Source organism: Pogona vitticeps, chromosome 1, assembly GCF_051106095.1.
Source record: "Pogona vitticeps strain Pit_001003342236 chromosome 1, PviZW2.1, whole genome shotgun sequence".
Lineage (NCBI taxonomy): Eukaryota > Metazoa > Chordata > Lepidosauria > Squamata > Agamidae > Pogona > Pogona vitticeps.
In genome coordinates, this window is record NC_135783.1 from 39,482,544 (window position 1) to 39,495,857 (window position 13,314).

The 13,314-nt window shown below is 38.7% G+C and overlaps 1 protein-coding gene across 1 annotated transcript in view; it reads right to left on the reverse strand.

The window, feature by feature from the left end:
• Positions 1-13,314, reverse strand: part of LCLAT1 (lysocardiolipin acyltransferase 1) — a 110,670-nt gene that overhangs the window by 37,204 nt on the left and 60,152 nt on the right. Inside the window, exons 4-5 of the mRNA XM_020793117.3 lie at positions 12,526-12,672; positions 7,151-7,267 (exon numbers count right to left, since the gene is read on the reverse strand). Coding sequence (XP_020648776.3) covers positions 7,151-7,267; positions 12,526-12,672 — 264 coding nt within the window. The remainder of the gene's footprint in view (positions 1-7,150; positions 7,268-12,525; positions 12,673-13,314) is intronic.

Sequence of the window (13,314 nt, forward strand, 5' to 3'; positions counted from 1 at the left end):
TATTTTAATTTAACAGTCACAAACATAACAGTCACAAACTGTTTCAAATACAGAAGACTCATCTGTAATAGTCAAAACACATCCAGAGTGGCACACAATCTTTTCGTTTCTTGTTCTATACTGTCTCTCCTATTTCCGTGCCATACCACAGCTTTGTAGAATACTGTCTCTAGCTTGAATGGCACTTGACAACGGAGCAGTGCTATAGTGAGATGTGTCTGCATATGCCTATCATTTTTAATTTGTTTTTTACTGGTGCAGCAGAACCTCAGACATGCTGTTCGGAACTTTCTATACAAAAATGGCACACATTAAACTGCTTCTCTTCTCAATGGCTCTTCCTCACTGGAATATTTTCTTTAGACTGCTTTCTGTTGGGAAGACAGAAGCAGCAAATACCAAGCTCTTCATTTCCTTTAAATAACATAATGGAATATAAGGCATGACTTCACCGCTGTTACGTGCCAAGTCACCAATTTCAGCACATGGGTAACAGCAGAGTCTACAAAAGCAGCCTTAAGCAGAGCACATAGAAGGATTAGTAATCATTCTGTGATTATATGAAAAGCAGAATGCTATTATGTTTTCTTGTCCCACAGATATTGGGTCTGTTTTGAATAAAGCAATAGAGTTGCATCAATTGGTCTCAAAATGAATTCAGACACAGAATTGAATTAACCAGTTTATGACTGTGATTAAAAGAAGTTACATTATTTTGTTGTTTTGTGTTTTGTGGGGATATTTAAGAAGCAATCATTCCTCTGTACTTCAAGCATGTCCCCTTTTCTGCTGTGCAACTCCAGTCTAAGAAAGGATACCCATCGTCTAATTTATACGTGTATTTATTTATTTATTTATTGGACTTATATACCGCCCCATAGCGCTACAAGCACTCTCCGGGCGGTTTACAATTTTACTTATACAGGCTACACATTGCCCCCCCCAGCAAGCTGGGTACTCATTTTACCGACCTCGGAAGGATGGAAGGCTGAGTCAACCTTGAGCCGGCTACCTGGGATTTGAACCCCAGGTCGTGAGCACAGTTTTAGCTGCAGTACAGCGTTTTAACCACTGCGCCACGAGGCTCAGTGTACTTTGTGCTTTTCTGTCCCTTGCAAGTAGAATGAAAGGGACAGAATGTGTGGGTAACTTAGGGAAGCCCCGTATCAAGCAAAGCAGCACCATGCTGCCCATGTCTCTTCAATTAATGCAGACCTCACATTACTTTAACATCTTGGTTTGATGCTCTATTTTGCTGTAAACTGTTGCAAAAATTACTGATCTTAATTTTTAGGGACAATTAAAGAACATTAAGCAGTCACAGTGAATGAACAAATGGTATTCATTTATTTACTTTGCATGTTATTTACTTCATAGAACAACAAGGTGCCATCATGTAACATTATCCAACTCCAATGAGATAGCATCTATATCTATATCCTTGAAGGTGTAGGCGAACATAGCAATGGCTGCATAAGGTTAATCAACTGAAAGATTAAAGAGATGCTGTTGTTGGGCAGTCAAGTGAGAAACAAAGTGGCCCTAGGCCTGTCCTTAAAAACAGATGTCACTCTCTGCTAAAACGAACAGGCTGCTGTTCAGGGATGCAAATGAACCCTATACAGTACTACTATTTGATTTTCAGGTAGTGGCTGTACTTTGAGATATTTCTGAGACTCAACAGCAGGGAACAAATCTGAAAAAAAAATAGTATTCATTAATAAAATATCTGAGTTTCTTCCATGGACTGGAAAGCTGTTTCTATTTATACATACAATTTGCACACATAATTAGAAAGAAATAGATTAACTGCTATATATAATGCTACACTGTCAGTTCCTCTGTCTGTTTTTCTACATTCTAACCAAGAGAAGCAAATAATAAAGTCAACTATTTCAAAAAAGGACAATGAGCCAGGACTCATTGTAGTGTAGTGGATAGAATGATGGACTAATACTAAGGAGACGACCTGGGTTTGAATTCACACTTGGGAACTCACTGGGGGTACATTTGGGAAAACCACTCCCTAAATATCTTGCTTGCCTTGAAGGCTCTACTAGGATTGTTGTAAGTTAGTTCTGACATGATGGCATATAACAAACACAAATCCAGCTGCCATTACTGCAATACAAAATTCATCTTAGTGCATTTTTTGGATCTTGTGAATATATTGCACTACACCACTGTTTGCAATGCTAATCTCAGAAGATGATTTCAGGTATGTTTCAACATTTAAAAGTAATTCAATCTCCAAGATTAGCTACCTTTTCCACCATTATCTTCACAGAAAGGCAATGCTCAATTTTTGGGAAGAATACAAAGTGGACAAGTGTTCATTGCAGGAAGTGTGTCCACTTCTTAGCTTTATATATGGCATGCAGTGCTCTTTTGTTTCAGCGACTGGAAGGGGTGCTAGTCTGCTGGAAAGTGTAAATCATATATGGTAGAAAAAACTGTCATCTGGCATATGAAATACTGTACGCAGTCGGTAAAAGTTGCCGTCTGGCAGAAGATACAGAACAATTAAGACTCAGATGACACGTTTTTCTGAATAGTTTTTATCCCAGAGCTATAATTGCACTTAATAATGAACTTAAAGACCACCAGTAATGAATAGTTGGAAGTGTTACTTAGCCTGCGGTGCAGATGTTTGGATTTTTAGTGGGGGATTTTTAGTGGGTGGGGAGTGTTTGGGGATTATTTTTATATATGTCCATGTGGGTCTGGTCTCTGCGTGTCTGTGTAAATTTCGTTCTATGTGTATACTATGTATAGACTTACAATGACAATAAATTTATTTGTATTAAATCAATGCTTCTCCTATTGAAGCCCCTGAGCAAACAGCCTGTTGATGCCCATCCCCCAACCCCATTATTTTATAAGGACATGACCAATTTACCATCTCCATGCCCAGAAATATCTCCAACACCATTGCTGTGTAACAGATTACCCTTATCAGACACAGCCTAGATGGCAAGCTGGAGAGTCTTATCTTGCAATGCTACAGCTTGCATGGAAACAAAAGAAAAAGGAGATATCTCAATGCAAGACTGTTCCTACATTATTGAAGGTGATGACATACCCTAGCAAACCAACTAACATTTATATATGTGAAATGTTTAGTTTTCAATTAAGAGTTTTGGACATATTATATTTAGTCCTGAACAGCAAAGTCAGGAGAAAAGAGCTGCCTTCAACCATTGCTGTAAGCAACAGAGGGGGAAATTCCCTAAAGGTGAGTGAGATTCTACCAAAAGTAACTACAATGTGCTGCTAACACAGGTACAGATGGCAAGTGCCTCAGGTCAGAACTAATTTAACATAGGACAAATACTGCCAGTGTGTGTGTGAAGAGCCCAGAAGTCCTGAACTGTGAGAATGCTATTTAAAGAATAGTTTTGTACTCAGATAGAAAAGATGTTTGGAAATACAGGAACAGGACCAGCTATGGAATTGAGAAACATCCCTCTCAAGAATCCATTTGTTGTGAGCTCAACTAACACCTGCAAGAAATCAAAAGAATGACAGTGCAAGCTGAATTCCACTCAATAAGAGGTCAGGTATTTATAAATAAACGCTGCTCTGCCTAGAAAAAGGTTATCTATTAATGTAATTTTAAGACCAAAGTAAACTTCAGCAAACAAAGCAGAGGAAGTAAAGTTCAATATTTTTCCTCACTGAATATTAGACACTTTCTAATGGTCAATAGAAAAAGATAACTACAGTTCTATATTAAAGGTTATTGCTTCAGATACTCCTTTAGTATTTTTACGGTTCATATAGCAGTGGCATTTATAATATAACAGGTAATTCATTCATATGGCAGGCCACAATACAGATTAATCAGGGCTTCTTGACAAATGAAATTAATTTTTGCAAAGTTAAAAAAGCAATTAAACTTTTCATGACATTTTTCCCCTTCACCACCGGCCTATTTTTGAAGCTAAATAACGTACTTATGCCTGAAGGGAATGCATTTCAGCCTGAGGAATGGAAAACTGCCATGAGCCAAAACTTATTCAAGGAAAAAGCATAAGGCATTTAAGGTTGTCATTTCTGTACCGGGGGTGGGGGTGGGGGAGAGGTCTGTAGAGATACAGGCATGATATTGAAAACTTAACCACAATAACGTTACCTTGTTCTTAATTCTGTGATCTTTTTGATCTAGCGTGACCTACACCTAATGCTTGGCCAATAGGCTAGCAAGTGAATTTCTGGCATAACTTTAACTGCTTTAAAAGAACAAAGATATTAATTAACCTGACATTGATATTTATTTGGTATAGATATATTTGAATCTGCTAATGGCCAATTTACACTGTAGGTGATTAATTTCAAAATGCTTTTTTCCTTGTCACTATGTATGAACTGGTACCTGTAGAGGAAAAAAGTTATTTCAAAAAGTCTGTCATAAGCACAATGACTTTTGATGACAATGCTAGAAATATTTCTAAACCTTATTTGCAAGAGAACTGCAGACAGGTAACTGAAGGAACATTCAAAAGACTTTTATATTATGCACTTACTTAACCTCTCAATAAAAATAATCATCTTGGATTTAAAAACTGGCTGAACAAAATGACCTGAATTCAAGCTGTGCCAAGATGTGATCAGACTAGGCCATTCTTAGGCTATGTCTGCATTTTACATTAACTCCTTTTATTGTGATGCTCATTTGGGACTCCCTTCAGTATTGTAACAGTATCTTACCTAACATTCCCGTCAGATCCTAACTGCATTTACTGCCAGAAAAGGGAGAATTCCTATGAGTAGTTTTGCAGGCTATAATAACTCAGAAAAACATCACTATGAACAACCAATGTGTTGTTTTAACATGGGACAACTGAATTTGGCACCAAAGAGAATGCAGTAAATAGAGGAAGTAGACAGACAAGGATGATCATTTCAGTGTCTCACTGGTGGAACATCCATCCATTTATGTTTACAAAACACCACAAAATGAAGAGTGGATGCCTATCACTAACAAAGCTCTTACTGTTTTCATTACCCCAGAGTCCCACTAAAACCAGTATCTATATCTTATCAGAAAAGACCCACACAGCTATAATGGTTATGTATGGACAACAATGGATGCAGAAACACAATGTAGTGGACTTGGATCATTCAAATAAAATCACAGAAAATGTATGCTAGCATCAACTTTGGTACTATTAATAAAACAGCAACATATTAATATACAAATACAGTGGTGCCTCGCATAGCGAGGTTAATCCGTTCCGGATTAACCTTCGCTATGCAAAAACATCGCTGTACGGATCAAAAACTCACCGTACAGTGATGTTTTCCGGGTCCGGCAGCCATTTTCGTGCCCTCAGTAAGCGAGGGGAGGGCGTGAAAACGCTGCGCGCGGCCATTTCAGCTGCAGCGAGACCGCGGATCAGCTGTTCGCGGATCAGCTGTTCGGCGGGTCCAAAATGGCCGCCGGAACACCCGAAATGGCCGCGCACAGCATTTTCGCGCCCTCCCCCTCGCTTACCAAGGGCGCGAAAACACTGCCCACGGTCATTTCGGGTGTTCCAGTGGCCATTTTGGACCCGCTGAACAGCTGATACGCGGGTCACAAAGCGAAGGTCGGTAAGTGAAACGCTTACCGATCTTCGCTATGCGAATTTCGCCCATTGGGGCCAACGCGAGGCACCTTTGTTAAGCGAGGCACCACTGTATAAGCGAATTGAGCCAATAACTTGATAGGCTGAGCTGCTGTGAAAGCAGATCTTTCCACAAACTGCCTTCACATATTAATTTCTAGAGAAATAGCCTTGTTTGTAGTCTATTGTAACAAACGTGGTAGTGAACCTTTTGATAACTTAAAAATATCATTCTTTAGTTGTTCAGATGCATGATCATCTTCTTTTCCTGGAAAGCCACCATATTAGATAAATCTGGATATTAAATAAGAAGCAGCAATGATGATGCATCTGAAGAAGCAATATTCCATAAAAGCTTATGTCAAATAAAGCTGGTTGGTCTCCAAAATACCACAGGGAACATTGTAGGTTTCACTTTGTTAACCAGAAACACATGCACTAGGCATGGCAATGTAGATGAAAGTCAGAGAAGCTGAAAAGATTTTTGAAAGGCTTTGGGAGATTTACTGTCTATCAAAACTATTGCCTGGTTACTCTGTTCATATAAGTCACCTGTACTGACAACTAATTATACAAATGCAAGAATAGGTGATACCTTTCTTGGACTATTAAGGGGGGGGGGAGCCAGAGCGAGCTTTTGATGATAATTTGCCTCCCTCAGACTCTGCACAAAGTTCTCGTGGGTAGTTCCAAAATATTATGGTTATATTAAAGTCCCGAAAGTTTCATGGCCACTGTTGGGGGGGGGAGACAAAACTTCTTAGATGGAGTTAGCTGTAGTTCACAGTCTGCAAGAGCCAGTGGTTTGGAATGTATGACCCATCTCTCTAAACAAAAGGTGGCCCGCAATCTGCTTTCTCTCCCCTTCATTTCTCCCCTCATTTGAAAGTCACAGGGTTTCTGTTTAGCTATAGAAAATCAGCAGGGTAACAAAAGCATAGCCAGCCTCCATCAGAGTTGGGACCAAAAATCAACACTGCTTCTCTGGTTTCAAAAGTCCATGATGTTCAGGAACTCATGTTGGCCTTCAGGTGTCATGACCAGCCATTCTATAGTATCTTACAAAGGTCAGAAAAAAGTCAGGACAAGGCCATATGATCCAATAAAAATATCACCTATTTCTGCATTTGTATTGTCCTGAAGTGGTCTAATGTGGCCCAATCACAGCATCTCTAATTCAGCCTCTGTATCGGGGAATCATAAGGATGTATCAGGCTCTTTATATATGGTACCGTATGGAAAGAAATGTAACACTACGGAAGAGAATACAGATAGAGACCTGTTCTTTCTCTCTCTCTCTCTCTCTCTCTCTGTGTGTGTGTGTGTGTGTGTGTGTGTGTATGTGAATCAACTGTGTATGTTTTTAGTTAAGTTTTTGGAGGCTGCGTGTGTGTGTGTGTGTGTGTGTGAGAGAGAGAGAGAGAGGGAGAGAGAGAGAGAGGGAGGGAGGGAGAGAGGAAAACAAAAATTCAAAACTGACCAAATTCATGTTTTTTTCGGATATTTTGAGAGTAAGGCAAAAACATCTGAAGAGTCATTACCATCTCTTAAACGTTTCACTATAAAAGTGAAGCCTGTAGTTCTTGGGTGCAAGACGTATTCGTATTTCTGAAGTCCATTCTTTTCAGCAAATGCATTACTGCGGGCTTTGGTGTTGTCTATAAAGATAACAGTATGAAAAACATTGATTAAAATCAGTGAAGTGACTAAGCTTTGGAACATTTTTGCATTACACAGCACATCAGTAGGATAGCAGATCAAGGAGATTACAAAACAGCATTTTTCTACAGATTAATAATGCCATGAGATACTTGCTTTGTTGTCTTATGTAAATAAATAAAAATGGTATTCTCCACATCAATTTGTTGTTACATAGAGCATAATCAAAAGGTTAAGCTGGCAGGACTTAGACTTGGAGCCTTGGGGCCAAAGCTAGTCCTTCTACCTTTATAAGCTGTAGGATCCAGCCCCAGATGGCAGTAACAGAACCTACGGTAAACCCAATGGTCTTTGAAGATATATTTGCGAAGGCTTTCACGGCCGGGATTTAATGGTTGTTCTGGGTTTTTCGGGCTCTTTGGCCGTGTTCTGAAGGTTGTTCTTCCTGAAGTTTCGCCAGTCTCTGTGGCCGGCATCTTCAGAGGCCACAGAGACTGGTGAAACGTCAGGAAGAACAACCTTCAGAACACGGCCAAAGAGCCCGAAAAACCCAGAACAACCATTAGGTCTTTGAAGAATCATGCCCCTGAAATTTCACCGAAAACATGTTATCTAGTACAGTGGTCCCCAGCCTTGGGCCTCCAGATGTTCTTGGACTTCAATTCCCAGAAATCCTGGCCAGCAGAGGTGGTGGCAAAGGTTTCTGGGAGTTGTAGACCAAGAACATCTGGAGGCCAAAGGTTGGGACCACTGAACTAGTAGACGTTACTCCAGCTCTCTGTGGAGGGCAAGCCAGTAAATAAGTAGGTCAGGTAGAAATCCAGGAAGAAGACATAGATAAGAGTGAAGAAGAATCAAGAACAACCTTGCAATCTAAGCCAGCAGTCTCCACTATCCAAAAAAAACACTTGATGCAAACCCCATCAAAATGTCCCCAGTAAAATTCCCCAATTAATCAGCAGCCAAGCAAATTGCAACTGCTCCCAAACAAGAATGGTTAATCCATTAATACATATGAACCGGACAAGAAAATAAAATCTTCAGGCACTTAAATATCAATTGTACTCTTATTCATGGGAAGAATTTGCAATGTTTAGTATACTCGATCTCCAGAGACAACTGTGTAAAGGCACAAAATGGTAGCCAAACACAGGCCCCATAGTAAACTAGGATTCCAGCTGAATGCTGACTTATCAAGCTCAAGCAAGAGCACTGTTGCACACTGCATAATCACTCTCCTTCTCTACTCCTGACTCCAGCGGAGATGCCTAACAAATGACGTCTCTATCTGTTGTTTATCATGATGTCCTAACTGAGGATTTCCCACTCTGTCCTCCAACATTAGATTCATTAGCCAACAAACAACTATGGATTATCACTGAAGTTTCTCTTGAAGCTAGTGTAACACAATCATGAAGGTGTTGTTGCTTTGATGCACACAGCAAATGTTTATTTTCTTACATTGTGAAGAAATACCATCTCCTCCTTTCCTCTTGCTATGCAAAACAAACCTGTCCAAGTTGTCTTTAGCATTCCTTTATAGAATTAATATTACATTATCTTTCCAAGAAATACAGAAGTAGTGTCATTTGCACGTTTAAAAAACCTAGGCTCTGCTCAGAGACCCTGAAAAGTTAGCATATAGTAGGACCCTCGTATCTGTGGGATTAGTATCCATGGTTTCACTTATCTGAAAATATTAAAAATATTAAAAGAAAAAAAAAATCCAATTTTACATGAATTACCAGAACTGGCCACTACAGGGAGCTAGAGACTCTGCTATGAATTCTTGTTGGTGAAGAATACATAGTACGGTCTCTGGCACCCTCTAGTGTCTAGTTCTGGCAATATATGTGAAAATATTTTTTCTGGATTTTTTTCTATGTATAGTGTTTGCTATTATGTTCTGTTTTCAGCCTCCGCAGGAGGTGGGGTGGAATCAATCCCCTGCAAATATGAAGGTCCTACCATACACAAATACAATGTATAAAGCAGGAGAAAATGTAATAAAATGTTCTGTTCTGTGTTCCATTCTGAATATATACATAAGACATAAGACATAAGAAATTTATTTGTCATTGCGCTCACAAGTGGGTGCTCTTCCCCAAGGTAAAACTGGACAACACTACAAAAAAAGTTAAAATATACACAACTTTCACCATCCAAATATAGATACCCCATTTTCTCTCAGCAATTAAAATTCCACCAAAAACCTATGGCCCCCCATTTAAACTCAATACTGCACTTGGGTAAAAACTGTTCTTGAATCTACTTGTCCTTGCTTTCAATACCCTGAATCTCCTTCCTGATGGTAATAGTTTAAAGAGCTGATATCCCGGATGAGAGGAGTCTTTCAGTATGTTAGATAACTTCCTCTTACATCTGTTCTTATACAATTCTTCCAAAGAGAGGAGTGAACAGCCAATGATGTTTTGGGCCGTCTTAATCACCCTTTGAACTGCCTTTTTCTCTGCCACTGTGCAGCTCGTGAACCATACACAGAGACAGTAGGATAATATGCTCTCAATCGAACTCCGATAGAAGGTGATTAACAAACTCTCAGTCAATTGTTGCTTTCTAAGAATCCTTAGAAAATACAACCGTTGTTGTGCCTTCCTGATTAACGCAGCGGTGTTTGCACTCCAAGTCAGGTCATTTGTTGTGATAGTCCCAAGAAACTTACATTCAACCACCTGTTCCACACAAACTCCATCTATATACAGTGGCTGAATGTCTGCTTTTTTTCCTATAGTCCACTATGAGTTCCTTGGTTTTTTGGATGTTAAATAAAAGATTGTTTTTTTTGCACCAGCGGGATAGCTGTAATACCTCGTCCCGATACGCAGACTCATCATCCCCAGAGATAAGTCCTACTAGTGTAGTATCGTCTGCAAATTTGATAATCCTATTACTGGGATGGTTATTGGTGCAATCCGATGAATAAATGGAGAACAGTAGTGGACTAAGGACACAGCCTTGTGGAGTGCCAGTGCTGAGTATCTTGTCAGTAGAGATGTAGTCATTCAGTTTAACCCTTTGTGGACGATTTGTTAAAAAATCCAAAATCCACAGACAGATAGAATCTGGAAAATCAAGATCTTTAAGTTTGTCTATTAATCTGTGGGGTATAATGGTGTTAAAAGCAGAGCTAAAGTCCGCGAACAGCATTCTTACAAAATTCCCTTGTGTTTCCAAGTGGGATAAAGCCATATAAAGCACAGTATTGATCGCATCCTCGGTTGATCTATTTTCTTTATAAGCAAACTGAAGCCCATCAAAGGGATCAGGAAGGCAGGAGATAATATATTTCCGAACTAACTGCTCAAAGCACTTCATTAAGATTGAAGTTAGTGCCACCAGCCTGTAGTCATTCGGACTGTTTGTAGGCAACTTTTTAGGCAGTGGAACGATGACGGAAGCCTTGAGACAGACGGGAACTGCGCATAGTGTCAGGGATCGATTAAAAATTACAGTCCATATCCCGGCTAGCTGATCAGCACAGTCTTTTACCACCCGACCAGGAATTAAGTACATCCTAGCAACAAAAGCCATAAAGCCTTCTGAAATGATATAAAACAAAGACACTTGGTGGGGACAGTACGCATAATCTGAAGTATGCAACCAATCTTATTGTCCATTTTCTGGAAACAAACCCAACAAGAATATGTATGTATAAAGTTATTTATTCTGCTCATGACTGAGCACACAAATGTATAAGACCAACTTTTTACATGCCACTACACAGCATAAGTTTGTCAACAAAATCTAAGAATAACTGAAATTTGTGGCTCTCATTCATACAATACAAAAAATTATGTCCTCAGATACGTAGCAATCTGGCAGTACTGCACATTCTGATTAATTCTGAGACATCTATGGTCCTGTTGGATATATAAAGAACTGTTGCTATGCTAGAATAGGAGACACAGAGAGAAATATTATTCCAATATTACCACATTAATCTCATTTATATAATTAATTTATATAATTAATTATATAATTTATATATCATTTATATAATTAATTATCCTTCCCATTTTTCCTCATAATTACTCTTTGCATCCATTGCCATCACTCCAGTCAACTAAGGACAGTCTTTCATCTTACTAATGCTTTCCTCTTAGAAACTACATTTAGTCTTTCATGGTGAAAGTGATAGTCTATCTGCATAATGTGTTCTTTCCTCACTTTAAACCATGGCTTCTGTTGTCAATTTTTCACTTCAATCAAGAAAGCTACTCCCAAAATTTTCACTTAAAACCATGCAACATCCTTTTTAAAACCCTTACATTGGTTTTTCATCCACATTTTTTTTTTTACCCAGAACAACTCTGGATATCTCCTTATGATCTTCCAGTTTTGCTACTTGCAGCTACGTTAAGGTCTTCCACTCTCCTAAATACTCCCACATTTTCCCCCTGTGGCTATTGCTTTGTTATCTGTAACTTTCTGATGCTTCTGCTTCCTTCTCTTTTCCCAGACCACTTGTATCTTCTTGCAATGCCCATTAACTACAAACTCTAAATAGATCACAACATTTTTGCTATAGTGCCCAGTGAGAAACTAGAAGTTGCAGTGGTTCATACCAATGCAGTATCTTTGTATGGCTATTTAAAGGTTTGAATTGAATGTTTGAGCATGAATATTACAACGTTTGGATTGTATGAATATGATTCACAAGTCAGTTAATATTTCTTTAGTATTTATAATATATTTTCTACACATTGTGAAGGACACTTTTCAGTTTATACAAATCACCATCAGGAAGCAGCGACTGTGAGCAAATTTGCCATTTGTTCCTCAGTTAAAAAAAAAAAAAAAAAAAAAAAAAAAAAACACTCCTCATGGAGGCACTGGCATATGCCAACCCAACAAAACTTTCTGATCTGCAAGCCATTGTTTCAGAATACTGTATTAGTTGTTTGATGGAGAAAAATGAAAAATAAACTTTTAAAACTTTTCAGATATACATTGTGTTCAGTACATTTCATACTTCTAGTTCAATATTTCTCCTTCAGTTGATTTATTGGTATACAATGAATTCAAGTGCCACTGGTAAGAATGGGCATGAGTCTTGTCTAGCAAGCCATCTAAAGACAAATCTTAAAACCTTCCATCTCCTTCACCCTGAACTGGAAAGTTACTATCCAATATACAGTAGTCCAAACTTGTATTTTAAATGATGTATTTTTAAAGATATGAAACTGTGGCACAAATTTTCCACATTGGTACTAGCAAGACAAATGAATTAACATACCTGTGAGATCAGTCCCTTCAGGAAAGATGAGAAGCTGCAGGGGTTCATGAATGTCGCAGAAATAATCCAGCATATTCTCAAAATGATGCCTATCTTCTTCCCATTTCCTTTGAATGAAAATGAAAGCAGAAACCTGCATAGCCCAACCTGGAACAAATTTGAAGAATCTTTTAAACGCTATGTTAGGATTCTTTTTGCTCATTCCTTAACTTCATCTACACTTTAGACCCACAGTTAAGGTGGATTCCTTGTATAAGATACACAGCACAATACTTGAGATGGACTAGTTGGTACTGACATGGTTAGGCATAGACAGAAAATAGAACTCTGAATGCCTCCGGAAGTCCACAATGAGCTTGAGGATATCAGATTAAAAGATGAATTCTGAGTGTTTTTCAGTGCAGTAAACCTCCATTAATGATACAGATATAACTTCTCCATACTATTGTCCTTTGAATGTCTTACGATTTTACGGGTGGCTTTTTGAACTCTTTTCAGTTTTGAAAGCAATGTGAAAATTGGAATGGCAACCCAACAGACTGGCCCCAGGTTTCTAAGATCTTAACCATTTCATTTTCCATAGAAAGTGAATCACCACGTTGAAGTTTAATTTATGTAGAAGAAGACGTTGAGGTAAATAATACTATCTAACTTTAATACGCAAAGGCAGAGATATGTGATATCCTTATTAGATCACTAAAAAGCACAAATGAATGCTAGCTTTTGACTCATATGGATCTTGCTCAGGGTGGGCACGTCTACAGTCCGGAGGGTGGAGGAAAAAAAATG